General features: G+C 46.7%; 1 protein-coding gene across 1 annotated transcript in view; it reads left to right on the top strand.

The window, feature by feature from the left end:
* The window catches only part of SYMPK (symplekin scaffold protein), a 28,164-nt gene extending 9,788 nt beyond the window's left edge, over nt 1–18,376 (top strand). The window contains exons 10-27 of the mRNA XM_069985538.1: nt 3,071–3,216; nt 3,391–3,541; nt 3,886–4,099; nt 4,183–4,333; nt 7,130–7,356; nt 7,439–7,520; nt 7,695–7,808; nt 7,885–8,032; nt 9,386–9,546; nt 9,634–9,742; nt 13,228–13,328; nt 13,411–13,501; nt 13,605–13,706; nt 13,791–13,978; nt 16,395–16,571; nt 16,654–16,743; nt 16,859–17,029; nt 18,194–18,376. Of these exons, the coding sequence (XP_069841639.1) occupies nt 3,071–3,216; nt 3,391–3,541; nt 3,886–4,099; nt 4,183–4,333; nt 7,130–7,356; nt 7,439–7,520; nt 7,695–7,808; nt 7,885–8,032; nt 9,386–9,546; nt 9,634–9,742; nt 13,228–13,328; nt 13,411–13,501; nt 13,605–13,706; nt 13,791–13,978; nt 16,395–16,571; nt 16,654–16,743; nt 16,859–17,029; nt 18,194–18,313 (2,543 nt within the window). The 3' untranslated portion in view covers nt 18,314–18,376. The remainder of the gene's footprint in view (nt 1–3,070; nt 3,217–3,390; nt 3,542–3,885; nt 4,100–4,182; nt 4,334–7,129; nt 7,357–7,438; nt 7,521–7,694; nt 7,809–7,884; nt 8,033–9,385; nt 9,547–9,633; nt 9,743–13,227; nt 13,329–13,410; nt 13,502–13,604; nt 13,707–13,790; nt 13,979–16,394; nt 16,572–16,653; nt 16,744–16,858; nt 17,030–18,193) is intronic.
* Nucleotides 18,377–20,192: the final 1,816 nt, after the last annotated feature.

Below are 20,192 nucleotides of genomic sequence, written 5' to 3'. Positions count from 1 at the left end.
CGCCTTAGGAGGGTTAATAGCGACATTGATAGTTTTAAAAGACAGGCTGGTGATCTGGAGGAGAGACTTACACGCAGAGGCTACCCCAAACCTATGGTCAAAGAAGCATTTAACCGTGCTCTGGACGTAGAAAGATCCAGCTTATTACAACCCTCCTCCCGCAAAAAAGCTAATGAAAAAAGATTTATGTTTATTTTTCAGAATTCACCACTCAATGATACTATAAGACAAGCCATAAATCGCCACTGGTTTCTTTTAGAGAGCGACCCCGATTTGCACGACATTGCCAGTCGTAAACCCTGTATTACCCACAGAAAAAACAAAACCATAGGGGACATGCTCAGTAGCAACAATAGTCAAGATGTAAAGAAAAAGAGAACAACACACTGGCTTAATGCATCTCTCCCCGAGGGTAACCGTAAATGTGGCCACTGTAACTACTGTCCACAAATGCTTAGTACCTCCTATATTCATCTAGGAGGGAAAGAATGCTACATTAAGGATTTCATCACCTGCAGAACTACGTACACAGTATATGCCCTGGTCTGCCCATGTAGAAGATTCTATGTGGGCAAAACTAAACGCCCTCTATGGAACCGGTATAAAGAGCATATGTACTCTGTTCACACAGGAAAGGGAGTACCGCGTTTAATAGAACACATCCGAAAGGAACATGGGGGCGACACAAAGTGCGTTAAATTTCTAGGTCTGGAACGGGTTAATCCCAGAGGTAGCAGTACAGACCAGCATCGGACTCTACTAAAAAGGGAGTCTTTATGGATTGCAGGTCTTGAAGCTACTGGCCCCCTTGGCCTTAATGAAAGAAACGATTTGGCCGTGTTTCTGTAATGTTTTACTGCTTTGAATGATTTTATACTGTCACTGATCACGTGTGTTACTTTTACCTATTTCACACCCCCTTCCTGTTACACGGCGCATACTCTCGGCTAGACGAAAGGCCCTAGCGGCCAGAAACGGCCGTCGCCATTTAAGTCACGCCGCGCACCCTCTCCCTCCCTGCACATATCGCAAGATGAAATAAAGACACAAGCTTACATACCTCTGATATCGGTGAGTGCTGGACTTTTTATCTACCTATACGCATAACTACTATAATACTGCTCCTATATACCAGAATATAACTACTATAATGCTACTATATACAGGAATATAACTACCATAATACTGCTCCTATATACAGGAATATAACTACTATAATACGAACTGGAGAGAGTGGAACGGCTGCACATCCCATCTATGGCTGATACTAATGCCGCTAGGCCTATATTAAAAATCAACACCAGAGTGTCTGTATATGAATTGATCAAGCCATATTGCCCCGTGTACCACCGCGCAGGTCCTCTGGTCCACACGGGTCCCTACGCTAACTCCACACCGTGTCGGTCAGCGACCGCCAACCCCGCAAAGCGTGCACATGCAGGGAAGGGAGGCCATGGAACGGCCCTGCAACCCCAATGTCACAGGACCAGACCCAAAAAGCCCCACCAAAACCCAGCCAGCACCACCGGCGGGGAAGGCTGCCCCCAAACGACACAAGTATGGATATGGTATTACACTTACCATTGCTGCTCTCACAGAATGGGGAAGACATAGGGTCCAGACATGTGAGCACAGACATATCCTGCTAATTTTGGTCATGTGGGTCTTATAAAGGAGACACCTGAGTGCACATGGTTTTAATCCCTCCTGTTTTTTCCCATTCTGTTTGCTGCAGCTATGGTGAGTGTAATACCTCATCCAGACTTGTGCTGTTTGGGGGCGACCTTCTCCGCCGGCGGCGCTGGCCGGGTTCTGGTGTGGTGTTTTTGGGTCTGGTCCTGTGGCATGGGGGTCGCAGGGCCGTCCCATGGCCCCCGTTCCCTGACTGTGCGCGCCTGCGGGGTTGGTGGCCACTGACTGGCACGGTGTGGACTTAGTGTAGGGACCCATGTGTATCAGATACCGGCACGAGGTACATGGGGCAGTATGGCTTGATCAATTCATACACAAAATTCTGATGTGTTTTTTATTTAGCCTAGGGGCACTAGTATCAGCCATAGGTGTGAGGTGCAGCACTCTGTTTCTTCCCTGAACCGCATTTTGCTTCTCTCTTTTCTCCGTGTTTTGCACTCCTCCTGGTGAGACCCACATGACCGCAATTAGCAGGAGACACCTGAGTGCACATGGTTTTAATCCCTCCTGTTTTTTCCCATTCTGTTTGCTGCAGCTATGGTGAGCGCAATACCTCATCCAGACTTGTGCTGTTTGGGGGCGACCTTCGCCGGCGGCGGCGCTGGCCGGGTTCTGGTGTGGTGTTTTTGGGTCTGGTCCTGTGGCATGGGGGTCGCAGGGCCGTCCCATGGCCCCCGTTCCCTGACTGTGCGCGCCTGCGGGGTTGGTGGCCACTGACTGGCACGGTGTGGACTTAGTGTAGGGACCCATGTGTATCAGATACCGGCACGAGGTACATGGGGCAGTATGGCTTGATCAATTCATACACAAAATTCTGATGTGTTTTTTATTTAGCCTAGCGGCACTAGTATCAGCCATAGGTGTGAGGTGCAGCACTCTGTTTCTTCCCTGAACCGCATAACTACTATAATACTGCTCCTATATACAGGAATATAACTACTATAATACTGCTCCTATATACAGGAATATAACTACTATAATACTGCTCCTATATACAGGAATATAACTACTATAATACTGCTCCTATATACAGGAATATAACTACTATAATACTGCCCTCTATATACAGGAATATAACTACTATAATACTGCTCCTATATACAGGAATATAACTACTATAATACTGCTCCTATATACAGGAATATAACTACTATAATACTGCTCCTATATACAGGAATATAACTACTATAATACTGCCCCTATATACAGGAATATAACTACTATAATACTGCTCCTATATACAGGAATATAACTACTATAATACTGCTCCTATATACAGGAATATAACTACTATAATACTGCTCCTATATACAGGAATATAACTACTATAATACTGCCTCCTAAGTGATCTGATTGCCATTTGCTTTCTCTCTTGCAGACACCCCTTTGGTGGATGATGATGATGAGAAGGACACCATCCCTCATGTCCCGTTACCCCCTGCTCCCCCCGTTACAATGTCTGCTACTGACATCACTGCTGACTTCCTGCGTCCTTTACTTACTCCAGAAAGTGTGGCCAACCTGGTGAGTGTGGCGCTCGGCTTGTTTACCATTGCTCATGGTTCCCAGTGTCTTTTCTCTCTCTTTCTTTGTATTCTCACCCATCTCCTCTTTGTTATGGTCACCCCCTGCTGTGTGCATTACTCCACAATATCTACAGTTCATTAGGTGCTCATATAGTAATGTCTTGTCCTCCAGGTCCTCATCAGTATGGTCTACCTGCCAGACACCATGCCGGCCTCCTTCCAGTCCACATACACTCCAGTGGAGTCTGCCGGGACAGATGCTCAGATAAGGCACCTCGCACGTCTCATGGCTACGCAGATGACGGCATCTGGAATTGGACCTGGTAAACGGGATACATCTGTCTGATACTATATCACAGGGGTTGGGAACCTTGGCTCTCCAGCTGTTGCAAAACTACAACTCCCATCATGCCTGGACAGCCAAAGCTTTAGCTTTGGCTGTCCAGGCATAATGGGAGTTGTAGTTTTGTAACTGCTGGAGAGCCAAGGTTCCCAACCCCTGTAATATCAGATTTAATGGGGAGGAATACAACATACGTTGACTACTTTATGTATAAACCCCCCCCCCCTCCCCCTTACTATCGGCAACCAGCTCCATGTTACAGGACCAGACCTGCACCACAGTGTCCCATCCTTTAGCTCTCATACTTGCTTTGTTACTCTCCAGGTGTGGAGAAGCTGAAGGAAGCCCCTGTAGAAGTGGTGGAGGAGGAGAGCACAAAACCAGAAGGACTAGTTATTAAAAGAAGGGTCTCGTCCCTGCTCACCCAGGGCCAGGCCATCTCTGTTGTGGGCTCCCAGGCAAAGGACTCAAAAGATGAAGATGAGGCCCCACTAGCCAAAAAACGACCTGAGCCCATCTTGCCAGCAACTCAGATGAGGTGAGAAGCCCCAGGACGGGGATCATGCCCCTGCACTGATACGTTACCGCTATAACAGCTTTATTTATTCCTATTCCCCTCAGGGTGGCCGGAGCCGGAGGCCGCAAGAAAATCTTCAAGCTCAAAGAAGTTTTGGAACCGTTGACAGAAAGTCAGATCAAGAACCTTAAGCTGTCGGCAGTGCAGAGGATCCTGCAGGCGGAGCGCAGTGTGGGGGGCAGCGGGGCCGCACAGGTATCACACATCCCCCCCCCCCCCAGGGTCCTATTACACTGAGCGATTTTTACACAAACGAGATTTTGTTTATCGTTAACCTGAAATCGTTCACCATAGTACACAGGACGATAATGGTTAGTGACGATCGTTACTACTATCGTTATTGCGATCGTTACTATGTTTTGTTAATTCCTTCTGATCCCAGCAAAACAATGAACAATGTGCAATTACACTGAATGATTAGTAAAAAAATTTGGAACTTGAGCGAACGAAGGTGGAATTACAGCGCACGATTAATTGATAATAACGATAATACGAACAATTTTTCGATCGTTGCCTGCAATTACACAGAACGATTATTGTTTAATTTCAAACGATATAACAATTTTTCGCATGATAATCGTCCGGTGTAATAGGGCCCTAACTGTTACACTGGTCAGTTCAACCCCGATTTCTTCTGTCTTCCCTGCTCCCCCTCCTCCTTCCATACATAATGGAGGTGGGTGAGGAGGTTATACATCAGAGCCTAGAGATGGAGGAGAGCACAGGACAGTTCTCAGCATTGCTGTACAGGAGAGAGATCCTTCACGAGGGTCAACCAATTGTGATGCCAGGCTGCAAGAACTGGTGCCAGAGTTTTATAAATATCCTGTATAAGGATATTAAAAGTATCCAGTACTTATCAGCTGCTGTATGTCCTGCAGGAGGTGGTGTATTCTTTCCAGTCTGGAGAGCAGGAGAGGTTTTCTATGGGGATTTGCTTCTGATCTGGACAGTTCCTGACATGGACAGAGGTGGCAGCAGAGAGCACTGTGTCAGACAGGAAAGAAAATACTACTTCCTGCAGGACATACAGCAGCTGATACGTACTGGAAGACTGGAGATTTTAAAAAAGGAGATTTTTTTAAAAAAAGCAAGTTGCAAATCTCTGGCACTTTCTGGCACTAGTTAATTTAATTTTTTTTTGCTTAACGATCTCGCATGGGTAAAGTCTGACACTAGAAGCAGGTCACATACTCTGTATCGGGGTTTAACTCCTAGGCGACCTAGGACGTACCGGTACGTCCTGGAAGTCTGTCCCCAGACGATTTTGGACGTACCGGTACATCCTGAGCTATGAAGCGCGCTCCGGAGCGGAGCACGCTTCATAGCAGGTGGGGGCCGGCTGCAATCAGCAGCTGGCACCTCACCGTTAATGACGCGCTGCAGCGTGACATTAACTCCTTAAACGCCGCAATCGTGCCGCGGCGTCTAAGTGTAAGTGACAGGGGGAGTCCCCTGTCACTTACCGATTGGGACCCCCGCAGTGTGACTGCGGGGGTCCCAATCGGTAAAACGGACCGCCGGAGGTCTCTCACCTGCTTCTGTGCGGTGCGATCGGCGCTCTGGTCAGTGAGCCTGCACAGGCAGGCTCAATGAGCAGATCGCCGATAACACTGAGCAATGCTATGCCTATGTACAAGTCCCCCAAAGGGACTTCAAATGTGTAAAAAAAAAAGTTAAAAATCGCTAACACACTACCCCAAAGCCCCTCCCCCAATAAGTTTAAATCACCCCCCTTTCCCAATATATAAATAAAACATATAAAAATAAATAAATAAACATATAATATACCGTAGCGTGCGTAATTGTCTGATCTATTAAAATATAACAAGCGTCGTTGCGAACAGTGAACAGCAGAGACGAAAAGAGGGGAAAAAAAAGTGCGCGGATTACCGATTTTATGTAACATTATATATTAAAAAAAAATTAATAAAGGGTATATTCACACGAACGGTCTCGCAGCGAGATTGGCAGGTCCTGGCAGTTCCCACAAACTATAAAGCGAGTATGTAATTCTGCCGCCCTTAACCCCTTCTGCTCCCGCCCGGCTCCCCCGCTGTAAGCATACATTACCTGTCCTCGCTGCACTGGCCCGGCGTCCTGCTCTCCCATCCGGCCAATCAGTGGCTGCGGCTGGGCAACACACTGATTGGACGGACGGGAGAGCAGGACGCCGGACCCGTGCAGCGAGGACAGGTAAAGTATGCTTACAGCGGGGGAGCCGGCCGGGAGCAGAAGGGGTTAAGGGCGGCAGAATTACATACTCGCTCCGTTCGTGTGAATATACCCAAAAAGTGATCAAAACGTCCGATCTTCACAAATATGGTATTAATAAAAACTAGAGATCGTGGTGGAAAACGTTGTGGTGGTGACGTCCCATACAGCCCCATAGGTGAAAAAATAAAACCAGTATAAGCGTCACAATAGTCCCATTTTATTAATATTTATTTGCCCAAAAAAAAGGATTTCATTAAAAAAAATATATATAACATTAGAGAGTCTGTGTAACCTGCATATGGTTGTGTTCGGACTGACCTATAGAATAATAGTATAATGTTGCTTTTACCATATAGTATATTATGTAGACACAGGAACCCCCCAAACGTTACCATATTGCATTCTTTACGATTTCACCTATTTATATCTTCATAAATAATATATTTGGGATTCCCTCATACATGTTATGGTAGAATGAAAGACGCCATTACAAAGTACAACTATTCCTGTAAAAAACAACAAGCACTTACATGGCCTGTAGATAGAAAACTGAGAGTGCTAGAGCTCTTAGAAAGGGGGGAGGGAAAAACGAAAGCGCAAAGATCAAAATTTGCGCAGTCCACTGGGTCATTTTGGGCCTGGTCCTCAAAGGGTTAAAGACGAAGAATACAGCTTAAAGTTTAGTTCAGCTTTGTAGCTTATAGGAAATCACTAATGTGAGGAAACAATATTCTATGTCTGAGGTGTCCGTAACCTTCCTTGTCTTCTCTATAGATGCGGGTGAAGATTCTGGCCCGGCTGGTGACCCAGCTGGATACCTCACTGAAGGCTGAGGTCTTGGGCCACTTTCTCTCGGACCCTCGTGGTCGTCTGGACTTGGCTCTAGCCTGGTTGTACCAGGAGTATTGTGACTATCAGTCCGGGGCAGGAGAAGCCGGCTACCAGGAGTGCTTGATAGGGATTCTGACAGGACTGCAGGAGCGGCCGGACCAGCGGGACGGGTCAGTGCTGCCTCATACTGGCTCCTGAGCTCACAGACTTTTGTCATCATTCAGACTGTGTAATGTTTTCTTATCCTTGTAGAGTCTTCACAAAAGTTGTTCTGGAGGCTCCGCTGCTCACAGACGCTGCGCTGGAGGTTATTCGCAAATACTGTGAGGACGAGGTACTGGCAGCTAGTGCTGGAGCCCACCCTACTATACAGATATATATATTTAGTGACCAGTCTATGTATATCAGTGACACAATACCTCTAAGTCTCAGCTTTGGATTTATCACCCCACCCTGCGGGTAATACTTGGCAGCAGCTCTCAATGACCCTAAATGCTTTTGTTTCCAGGGTCGCAGTTACCTGGGGATGTCCACCCTGAGAGATCTCATCCTCACTCGCCCGGCTCGGCAGTTCCAGTATTTGCATTTACTCCTGGACCTCAGCTCTAATGAGAAGGACAAGGTGCGGCTCTGCCCCCTGCTCTGCCCTTTCCCGCTTCTCTCCTGACCTTCCGCTCACTCTCCGCTGTGTTTCCTAGGTCCGGCAGCAGGCGCTGCTCCTTATAAAGCGCATGTACGAGAAGGAGAGTCTCCGGCAATACATAGAAAAGTTTGCACTTAACTACCTGCAGCTGCTCGTCCACCCCAACCCTCCGTCAGTGCTCTTTGGGGCGGATAAGGACACAGGTATACTGGCTGGTTTGAGTGGGTGATTGACATTTTATTTTTATTTATTTTACAATTAGGAGCCTCAGTTGCTTTTAACCCTATGATGCAAACTTGGGGTCAGCAATAATAATAAGCATATATAGAGCAACACTAGGCTATTATTAAAGAACGGTGTGGCTGATCCTGTGTATACCTGTTTTGGCAGATGTACCTCTTAAAGGGGTAGTGCGGCGGTAAAGAATTATTGACAGAATAACACACATTACAAAGTTATACAACTTTGTAATGTATGTTATGTCTGTGAATGGCCCCCTTCCCCGTGTCCCACCACCCCCACCCGTGTACCCGGAAGTGTGGTGCGCTATACATACCTGTCACGTGCCGACTCGTCTCCAATCTTCAGTCTGCAATGTCGTTTTCGGACGGCCGGGCCGAATCCCTCCGGGCGTCCTGAGTGCCGGCCGCCCTCTTCAGCGTCATCAGATGCTCAGCCGCGATTGGCTGAGCACAGTTTGGCTCACCACACTTCCGGGTACACGGGTGGGGGTGGTGGGACACGGGGAAGGGGGCCATTCACAGACATAACATACATTAGAAAGTTGTATAACTTTGTAATGTGTGTTATTCTGTCAATAATTCTTCACTGCCGCACTACCCCTTTAAGGGTTGTCTGCCATCTTGATTACTTCTCCCTTTGATATAGCTCTGCTTATACAACGTAAACTTTCCAGAGACCGTCTGATCGTATGAAGCTGCATCTCGTAGGACACACAAGAATATCTGTATACGCAGCAGAGAGAGGTTGTGTAACTATGCAGCTAAACATTGTATGGACTCGCATACTATATTACTGCACTCCTGGTCCCTAAGATCTGAGCTGTCTGGAGGGGTTTGGTAGGTGATGAGTCAGGTAATACAGGAATTACTGACACCATGGGCCATACAGTAGAGCAGGGCTTAGGAACCTTCGACCCTTCAGCTGTTGCAAAACCACAATTCCCATCATGTCTTGACATCCAAAGCTAAAGCTTTGGCTGTCCGGGTATGATGGGAATTGTAGTTTTGCAACTGTTGCGTGTCATTTAGTGGTAGTCAGTCTTGGGAATCTGGTGACCCAGCTTGAGTATGTATAAATCCGGCTGAGCTGGGATGAAACAGAGTACACTGCAGGACTAATGCTGGGGCGTTACCTGAATGGGCAAGAAAAATAAATTGACTGCTTCTAAGTTCACACATATGTAAATAGCTGAAATCAGCACCATCAAATACACAACAATTTATGTTGGTTGTATTGCACCAATCCACAGCAGATCCTGTACGTGTGAATATACCCTAAGGTAATAAAGTTCATGTTTTTATTGTTCTTCTTAGAGGTGGCTGCACCCTGGACTGAGGACACAGTGAAGCACTGCCTGTACCTGTATCTCGCTTTGCTGCCACAGAACCACAAGTTGATCCATGAGCTGGCATCAGTCTACACAGAGGCCACAGCGGACATAAAGCGCACTGTGCTGCGTGTCATCGAGACTCCGGTGAGCCATTAGAAACAGTCATAGAGCTGAGCCTAGAATGTGAACAGACTACGGCTTATCGCTGATGGCTGTCCTGCTTCCCTGCAGATCCGCGGAATGGGCATGAACTCCCCGGAGCTGCTCCTGCTGGTGGAGAATTGCCCCAAGGGGGCAGAAACCCTGGTGACTCGTTGCCTGCACATATTAACAGATAAAGGTTGGTCACACGTTGTGTACACCTGGGTGGGATGGGACTAGTCAGAGGAAAGTTAACCATATTGTTCACCACATTACACAGAATGATGGTCGTTAGTTATGATCGCTTAGGGTCCATTTACACAGAAAGATTATCTGACAGATTATCTGCCAAAGATTTGAAGCCAAAGCCGGGAACAGACAATAAACAGAGATCAGGTCATAAAGGAAAGCCTGAGATTTTTCCTCTTTTCAAATCCAATCCTGGTTTTGGCTTCAAATCTTTGTCAGATAATCTGTCAGATAATCTTTCTGTGTAAATGGACCCTTATGCTGGGTTCACACGGAAAGATTATCGTGCGAATTTGCACGATAACGATCGAATTCGAACGATCATCGTACGTGTAAACGCAGCGAATGATTGCACGACGAGCGAGAAATCGTTCATTTTGATCTTTTAACTTGTTCTTAAATCGTCGTTCACCGTTCGCAAAAAATTCATCGAACGTTCCGTGTAAACAGTCGTCGCGCGATAGTCCGGCCGCCCGCCCCCCCCGCTCGCCCCCCGCTCATCCGCAGCCCCCTACGCCTGCTCGATCGCCACCCCCGCCGGCGCTCTGATCGCCACCCCCGCCGCTGCTACGATGGTCTTCGACATCCCCGGCTCCACTCTTCAGTGCACTGATTGGCTGAAGAGGGGAGCCGGGAAATTCAAACGGCTCCTCTTCAGCCAATCAGTGCTGAAGTGGAGCACTGATTGGCTGAAGAGGAGCCGTTTGAAATTCCCGGCCAATTCAGCCAATCAATGCGCTGGAGAGGGGAGCCGGGAGTTTTGAAGACCTGCGACGCGGAGCAGGTAACGTATGTTCTTGGCGGCGGGGGGTGGCGATCGGAGCGGCGGCGGTGGTGGTGATCGGAGTGGCAATCGGAGCGGCGGCGGGGGTGGCGAGCGGCGCGGGGGCGGGCGGCAGGCGCGCGATCGCAAAAGATTTTTCCGTACGATATATCGTACAGTCTAAATGCTGATCGTTATAAAAAAAAAAATTACTTCGAAATCATTAATCGTGTGATCGGGCCAATTATCGCTCCGTGTAAACTTAGCATTTCTCCATCTTATCCCAGTAAATGAAGGAACAACGTGGAATTTCACTGAGCAATTAGACAATTAACCATGATTTTGGTGTCGGCACCAAATGAACGATGAACGATTTCTCTGTCGTTCGTTCTTTGCTTGCATTAACATGAAACGATTATTGTTTAAATTAGAGTGATATAACGATAATTCACACGATACTCAAAATAGGGCTTTAAGACTCGGAACCAAAGGTTCAAAGCCAAAGGGTAATGGAATAATAAATCCCTCTGTGCATTCAGGAATCCATCGCCCTGGAGATCATTGTTTCCCCAACCTGTCTCTCCACCTGTTAGCTACAATTCCCAGCATGCCCTGAGAGCCAAAACTTGCTGCAGCATTGCTGGGAGTTTTGCAGCAGCTAGAGAGCCGCTGGTTGGGGGTCACTGCCATAGATGACATTAGAATAGATTATATCACCCGCTGCATGTTCTGTCTTAAAAGTTTAGTAATTTTTTTTCTCAAAAGATACTCGTCAGGAAAACTAACCTTTGACATGTCATGAGACATCAATAGTTTTTGATCCTAGTGGATCTCACTGCTGACACCCGCTCAGATCAAGAGAAATAGCCGGGGAAAGATGGCAGCAGCGTGGTGCAATCCCTGGCCTGCACCGTTCGAAATTCCCTATAGAAGTCTATGGGAAATGTTGACGTTCTGAATGGCATTGCATTGCACAGCCGCGCTCTTTCTCTGGGTGTTTCTCTTGACCAGAGTGGGTTTCAGCAGTAAAACCCAATCAGATGAATATTTTTTTTACATGTCTGATGACAAAAAAAGGCCAGAACTCAATACCCTTGTTCACACTGCCGATTGCACGCTGTCGGTGCTGGCATACATACAAAAGCAGAAAAATGCTGCAGCAGCCTGCTACTGTCACTCACTCGGCTTGCACTCTACCCATCTCTTGTGGGTGTTTTAAACAGGTTACTTGGATCCTTTATGCCCAGTTTTGTAGTTTTATAGTCTGAGAGGCCAGTGTTAGGGACCATCTCTCTGAGGTCACCTTAATATGGTGAGATGATACACTCTATTTGATCAAATGGTTTGGTATATACGGGAAGTCCTAAAACTTGCAGGTTGCTGCAACATTTTTCTTTTTTTGTATACCTGATGACACGTCAAAAGTTAGTTAGTCACAGTGCCCATTTAAAGGGAATGTGTCACTTTTTATTTTTTTTATTTACTAAATACTAGATACTAAAACTTGTTATTTTACTCTAATCTGATTTTAATGATTTTAATTTAACAATTTGTACCTTGTTATGGGGACTATGCAAAACAAGAGTCCGTGGAGCCTCAGTTACGAGTCTCAAAACACGGGATAGCCAGATATCTCTAGCCTGTTGCCAACGGGGTGCCTCCATGATGGGGAGAGCACCACACCACCCTGATAAATAACCCCTTAAGTCCCACTCAGTTGCGAGTATTGGAACATAGACAGGGAAACAACAGGGTGGCCCCTTTTGTCAATGTCTAACTCAAGGTGCGAGTATTGCGATCATGACAAGGGCTTGCAAAGGCAGCCCTTGTCATGATCGCAGCCTGCCTTTGCAAGCCCTTGTCATGATCGCAATACTCGCACCTTGAGTTAGACATTGACAAAAGGGGCCACCCTGTTGTTTCCCTGTCTATGTTCCAATACTCGCAACCGAGTGGGACTTAAGGGGTTATTTATCAGGGTGGTGTGGTGCTCTCCCTATCATGGAGGCACCCCGTTGGCAACAGGGTAGAGATATCTGGCTATCCCGTGTTTTGAGACTCGTAACTGAGGCTCCACGGACTCTTGTTTTGCATATTTAAATTTTTGGGGGCATCAGTGGAGACTCTTGATTGAGTACTTCATTGGAATTTTTTTCGCTGATCTCCTTGAGTTCAGTGATTACTGTGTTTTGTTGTTATGGGGACTGCAATATTTCCTGGGCTGTTTTTAACAGCATTTAGTAACATGCTTTACAGCAAGCCTCATGAACATATACGGCAACAGACAGACTCAGCCCCCATGAGATGAATGTGAGACATTACTGAGCGTGCTCTGTGACCTGTGAAGAGGTCATTCCACAGGGAGCTGCTATTGTCTCCTTTATCTACTGTTGTCACATGATGCTGCAGTGCTGTACAGATCACTTTACAGCAGCCTCCTCTTATCACCACAGACACAACAGGAAGTCTCAGCTTAGTTTTAGCTCCAGTAGTGAGAATGAAAACTGCAAGATATTAGAATTATTATATATAAAATAGATAGAAAATTGGAAAATTAGAAAAAATGTCACCACAAATTCTTAAAAAAATCAGTTTAACACAAAAACCTTATTTATATATGTCATTTTCTGATTTAATTTGCCTTTTTAAGTACTTGTATCCTCTTGTTTCAGTTCCTCCTTCCCCTGAGCTTGTGAAACGTGTGCGGGATCTGTATCAGAAGCGTCTCCCGGACGTCCGCTTCCTGATCCCGGTGCTGAACGGCCTGGATAAGGTGAGAGGGGAGGACGGCCTGTATAGGATGTCGTCGTGTCTCGGGATGGAGGCAGCGTTACCGCCTTCTTTCTCTCTTGCAGAAGGAGGTCATTCAGGCTTTACCCAAACTCATCAAACTCAACCCAATTGTTGTGAAAGAAGTCTTCAATCGCCTGCTGGGGACGCAGCACGGTGAGAGCGGGAAGGGTCCGATTAGTTACCCAGATCTGTTCTGTATGAGAATGTGAGCTGTTACATGTCTGTGTGTGTGTGATGGAGATTGTGACTTTCCTAGGAGATGGAGGCAGCACCATGTCTCCCCTGACTCCCGGGGATCTGCTGGTCGCTCTTCATAACATCGACTCCAGTAAATGTGACATGAAATCCGTCATTAAAGGTAATTCTTCATTTCCTCAGTGCTCCGCCATATTACCCAGAATTCTGTATCCATATCTTTATACAATGCTCCACTTCTCTCCAGCCACCAACCTGTGTTTCTCGGCCCGCTCGGTGTATACGTCCGAGGTGCTGGCGGTGGTTCTTCAACAGCTGATGGACACTACGCCGCTCCCTATGCTGCTTATGAGGACGGTGATCCAGGCCCTGGGCATGTACCCCAGACTAGGAGGCTTCATCATGAACATCCTCACCCGGCTCATCTACAAGCAGGTAAGGCATGGATCCTGTCAGGACTCACCCTACATACCTTCTCCATCATACATACATTTAAAAACCTGTTCTAAATTTTTTTTTATTTTATATTCTGAGAGAGGCCATTAGTTAGTATAGGGTCCAACTCTCTGGGGTCAACTTAATGTGGTGAGTTGGTACATTCTGTTTGATTAAATGGTGTGATAAGAACCTCAGAACAGGTTTTTATTGCGTGTACGCTGGAGGGAGTATATGCGGTCCTGACACTTGCTGTTTGCTGCAGCATTTTTCTATTTGTGAAAATACCCGACCTGGCTGATGGATTGCCCCATCAGCCAATCAGTGACTGCATTGGTGTCCCTCCCGAGTCACTGACTGGCTGAGTGGGAAGGAGACTGGTGGGAGTCCTGGAGCGGGAAGGCAGTGATGCGGAGGGACGGGTACGGGTAAGTAGAGCTTCTTTATTATGTTCCTCCTTCCCCAGACATCTCCTTTTAAGGCCCTCTTATACCTCTAGATCTTTTACAGAAGTGAGAACCAACATGTCAGGTCGGCACTCGCTTCCCCCTTGTTCCCTGCGTGCTGCACTGTGCTATTACACAGACACACAGACCCATTGAAGTTAGCGGAGGCCTGCTGCCTCTCCTATTGCACAGAGCATGGTGCTGCAGACCGTCACTGACACAAATGGAGCTTTTCCTTTTTGCTACATCCATGATATGGAAATGACAAGCTCAGCGACTGCTCCACTTTCTGTCTCCAAGTATTCTTTGCACTCACAGTAGTATGCACCCTTGTCACTACTCGATGTGTGGGTGTCTGGGGTAAAACCTACCTGGATGAGGGCCTCTCTTTAGCTATCTGTAACATGAATGTGTAAATGAGTGTTAGAAAGGAAAGCATTGCACGGTGTAAGGCTGGGTTCACACACAGTATATTTCAGGCAGTATTTGGTCCTCATGTCAGGTCCTCATAGCAACCAAAACCCGGAATGGATTAAAAACACAGAAAGGATCTGTTCACACAATGTTGAAATTGAGTGGATGGCCGCCATTTAATTGCAAATATTTGCTGTTATTTTAAAACAACGGCTGTTATATTGAAATAATGGCCATTATTTACTGTTATATGGCGGCCATCCACTCAATTACAACATTGTGTGAACAGAGCCTTTCTGTGTTTTTAATCCACTCGTGGTTTTGGTTGCTATGAGGACCAAATACTGCCTGAAATATACTGTGTGTGAACCCAGCCTAAAACTGGTTGCGTCAGTTCTTTGCAACTCACAGGATATTTACAACCTGAGATAGTTGTGGCTGTGTGACAGGACCTAAAGGTAATCGGACAACCCAACATACATCCAACACAGAGATACCCAAACAGTAGGAAATCATGTGATAAAATATCACCTATTCTAATACAAGAATAAGAGCCTATAAAATACCCCTAATTGGGTAGAGGGGGGAAAGCACCTGTGTGCTTAGTCAGCAAGAGAATGAATGTTCATATATCATGATTATTATTATTAGTATTATTATATGGCCTTAGGATAAGTCCTCAATATCTAATCGGTGAGTGTGGACTCAAGGCTTCTCCATCAATCTGCTGCTGGGCTCACATACACAGAGCAGAGAGATGAAGGCAGACAGCGCCATACACTGTGTAGTGGAAGGATGTGTTGAGGACGGCACTTCCGTGGCGGTGGTGCTCGAGGCAGTGGATAACCGAGTATAATAGTAGAAAGGACCCGGCACTCACCAGATGATGCTGCTAATTTATTGTAGTGCACAAAGCATCAGGTACAAGAAGGATGCAGGTCGGCCAAGCATGGCCTTCATCAGCTCAGAGTGTACTACACTGAGCTGATGAAGGCCATGCTTGGCCGAAACGCGTCCTCCTTGTACCTGATGCTTTGTGCACTACAATAAATTAGCAACATCATCTGGTGAGTGCCGGGTCCTTTCTACTATTATCTACTGTGCAGTGGCGGTGCTGGGATACTCAAGCTCAGCTTCCATTTGCTTCAGGGTGCCTTCACACCTACCGTATCGCAGTAGAAAATCCGCTGCGGATCCGCAGCAAATCCGCAGCAGATTTAACTAAATGAATGAACACAGCATTAAATGCGGATCCGCAGCAGATTTGACAGTGCGTATTTAATACTGTTTTTCATTGTGCTTGTTATAAGTGGTTGGGAACCTGCGGCCCTGCAGCTGTAGCACAACTAAGGCAAAGCTTTGGCTGTCCAGACATGTTGCAAACTACAATTCCCATCATCTGGAGAGCTGTAAGTTCCCACCACACTATTAGATCCAGCCCTCATTGCCCATAATACAATGATCTTACTTTCACGACGACTGAACCATTTGACCGCTATACCTGTACTGTGACTCCGCAATGTCTAACCTTGTACACAACGCTGTCTTGCCCTCAGGTCTGGAAGTATCCGAAGGTTTGGGAGGGTTTCATTAAGTGCTGCCAGAGAACCAAACCCCAGTCGTTCAGCGTCCTCCTCCAGCTGCCACCTCCACAGCTGCAGTCAGTCCTCCAGACGTCTCCTGATCTCAGGGATCCTCTGTTGGCTCACGTCCGGTCTTTTACCCCCAACCAGGTGAGTGCTGATTCCGTCCTTCTCTGACACATGGCCGCAGTGCTGCCCGATGCATTTACTAACTTCTCGTCTTCCCTGTCAGATGGCGCACGTCCCTCATGCCATCATGGCGGTCCTAGAAGCTGAATCCAGAACGGACACTGAATTAGAGGACGTTGCTCTAACAGAAGAGGTTAGTGGTCATACCCTCCATGATGCAGGTACTGCAGACTACAGAGACAACCTGACCCAATCATCTTTATACCCCCCCCCCCCCCCCCCCCCCCCCCCCCCCCCATTGTCTCCAGGTCCCAGAGATCTCATCCCAGCTCCATATTGCCCATGGTCTCACTCAAGAAAAATCTCTGAAGCGGCAGGTTGTGGAGGAGCAGAAAGGAAAAAGTATCCAGGAGGTGAAGGAAGACACCGAGATGGACCTGCCTGTTCTTCTCCTGGAGGAAGATGATGAAGTGCAGATGGTTTGTGTTGGATTTCAGCCCCTTCATACTGCTGGGTTTTTACGCACACAATGCCCCACCTCCCACTTTTTAGCTTTTAAGACCAATAACTTTAACTTTTCCATTTACAAAGCTGTATGAGGGTGCATGTTTTTTAGGACAGGTTGTACTTTCAGTTGCATCCTGCAGTTTGATGTATGTATGATATTATGAAACGCACAGAATTATAATGAAGCCCTATGGAATTTCCAGTGCAGCGAGTGCCGGAAGTTCCATAGGGCTCCATTATAATTCTGCCCACTGCTGTGTTTTTCTGTCCCTTCGTTTTATCAGTCGGCGGAGGTTTCAGCACTTGGACCCCAACCGATACAAACCTAGAAGTTTGCCTTTTGCAATTCATGGCTGACTGTTAGATAGTTGTTACCTGGTACCTTTCATATATCAGTCTGTGCTTCCAGATCATAGATTAATGCTTTTATTCTCTGGTGGAAAATGTCAAAGGGGGGTTTCCAGGCTCCTATAGTGCAGGAATGTCTCCTTGCTCCCCTTTCCATCCCTGCTCAGTTGACAGCCAGCACTCTGCTTCCACATCTCAGTGTGGGAATAAGATTTGGATACAGGGCTTGGCTTTCAGCTGTCAATCAAGCCGGATAGGAGGGGTAGCGAGGAGGCGTTACACAACTCGGCCCTTGTTATATATGAAAGGTATGAGGCGTCTCCTTGCCCTTTACACTCATAGTGATTGTCAGCTGCAACTAGCAGGAGCTGGTACCTCCTGAGCGTGCTCCACATGTCTTTTCACAACATATACCTATGTATCACATGTCAGGAGGGGCCAAAGGGCTTGTTCAAAAAAAAAATAATTCTTTCAAATCAACTGTTTCCAGAGATTTGTAATTTATTTCTATTTAAAAAAAAAACCTCTAGTCTTCCAGTACTTATCAGCTGCTGTATGTCCTGCAGGAAGTGGTGAATTCTTTCCAGTCTGGAGAGCAGGAGAGGTTTTCTATGGGTATTTGCTGCTGTTTTGGACAGTTCCTGACATGGACAGAGGTGGCAGCAGTGAGCACTGTGTCACACTGGAAAGAATACACCACTTCCTGCAGAACATTCTGATACATAACATCTGTAGGAAGTGCGGTGTTTAGTAACGTAACCTTATAACGTGTTTATTCTCCTTCTCAGAAGAGTCAAGGGAAAGATCCTCCCCAAGAGGAAAGTGAGAGCACCCCGGCCGCTACCACCACCCGCTCCCCACCCCCTGAGGAGCCCATGGAGGAAGGACTGGACCAAAGAGAGGATTAGATCGCTCCTCTGTTGTTACATTGTAGTCATTCATGAATAAAATGTATTTTTCTGTTGTGCTAAGATGATTTTCTGTCACTTTGGATGATGCATCAGCAGTCGGGTTTCTCGTTAAATTATGTTATGTTATTTTTTTTTTTTTACAGTCATGCAAGTCAGTGGTCAGTAAAGGTTTCCTTATTATATGTAGGATCAATCTAAAAAATATCCCGCTAATGGCACAAAGGTGTGGATAGATATTCAGAAACACAGAAGATATCTCCACCTGTACATCAGGGACTCATGGACGTATCTGATACAGAGCAGATCCATCGTTGGCAATGTGGTTATGTATACCAGGGCTATATAGCTGTGTGCACGTCACTTACGTCTTGTAAGAATAAAATGTGTTACACTTGGGATTTCCCAGTGTGCTGTGCTCCCAAAAGGGACAGTACATTCCTGTTTTCTCCTGTTATACTACTACTTACTGCCACCACTAGGGGGAGCTCTCTGAATACAGAACGCTACAGTGTCTTCTCTAGAACTAACAAATTCCAGTTAAAGGGACCGTTAGAGATGAAATCCAAGCAGATGTGATATCTTTTCTTGTGTTAACCCCTTAAGGACATATGCAGTACCAGTACATCATGGGAGCATGTCACTTAAGGACCCATGATGTACTGGTGTGCCAGTAGGTCCGGTGGCTCTGTGAAGTGAGTTTAGGGACTGAGCTTGTTTCACAGAGCCTGAGGACTGGCTGCTATCTGTAGCTGGGTTCTCTCTGTCAATGACAGGCCACCATGATTGTGCAGCCGTGCTGTGCTCCTGTCACTGTCTGGGAACCCCACAGTGTCACTGCAAGGAATCTGATCGTTCTAAATGACTGCCGGAGGTCTCTTACCCTCCTCTGTGCAGTTAGCTTGGCGATCATTGCATAGAGTCTGCCACAGGCAGGCTCTATGTAATGTTTGCAGATTTCATTGATCAGTGCTATGGCTCACGGCCGCCCGCATCTCCACCTGTGCCATAGACTCCATTTTATGCACAGGCGGATGGTGGAATTCGCCCGACCATAGAATGGAGTCTATGAGATGGTCAGAAATGTGCATGGGCGTGAGTGACTGAATTTACGACAGATTATCCAATGCAAATCCGTAGACGGAACCCACCCTTATAAAATAGGAGCTTCGATTTTTGACTTATCCCCTCTCTAAAGTCCCTATTACATAAACTGATTTATTGGCCATTACGGCTGATAATCGCTACATGTAATAAAAGACAACGATCAGCTGACATGCACGATGTCGGCTGATCATTCTCTTTCCACATGTTGAAAGACAAGCGACAAGGATAGAAACCATCTGTTGCTGTCGCTCTGTGTGACAGGAAAGGCAATAGTAGACCTTCGCTATCTCCTGTGGGCGATCGTCTGGGGAGCCCCTCCTGGCGGCATGTGTAATAGCTCCAGCAGCGAGCGCTGAGTAGTCGTGAGCTGTCAAAATGTTTTGAGTTTGGCAACTGGGACGTCTGGCATTTGATTACCAGTGGCTGCAGAAATTGGGTGCTGCCCTAGGGCTGCCAGGAAAACATGGATACAGTCTCAACCACAGCCAAACGTTCCAGTTGCCAAACTCCAACATTTTAACAGATCAGCTCAACACTAGCACTGAGCTGACAGGCACTCGCTTACTCCCGCTGATCGGCCCGTGTAATAGGGGCTTAAGACAGGATTCACTCCAAGATTACACTGAGTATATATAGAGGGTTGGTGAAATTAAACTTTCCCAGCTCAGAGGGTTGTGGAGGATGTTCAACTGCTCCAAATGAGGTTAAAGGGGTATTCCACTCAAACATAACTTTTGATATTGATACTAACTATTCTGTCCATACTTGTTAT

This window comes from Dendropsophus ebraccatus, chromosome 10 (assembly GCF_027789765.1).
Source record: "Dendropsophus ebraccatus isolate aDenEbr1 chromosome 10, aDenEbr1.pat, whole genome shotgun sequence".
NCBI classification, from domain to species: domain Eukaryota; kingdom Metazoa; phylum Chordata; class Amphibia; order Anura; family Hylidae; genus Dendropsophus; species Dendropsophus ebraccatus.
Note: the sequence above shows the minus strand (reverse complement) of the source record. Positions and strands in the feature narration are given on the sequence as shown.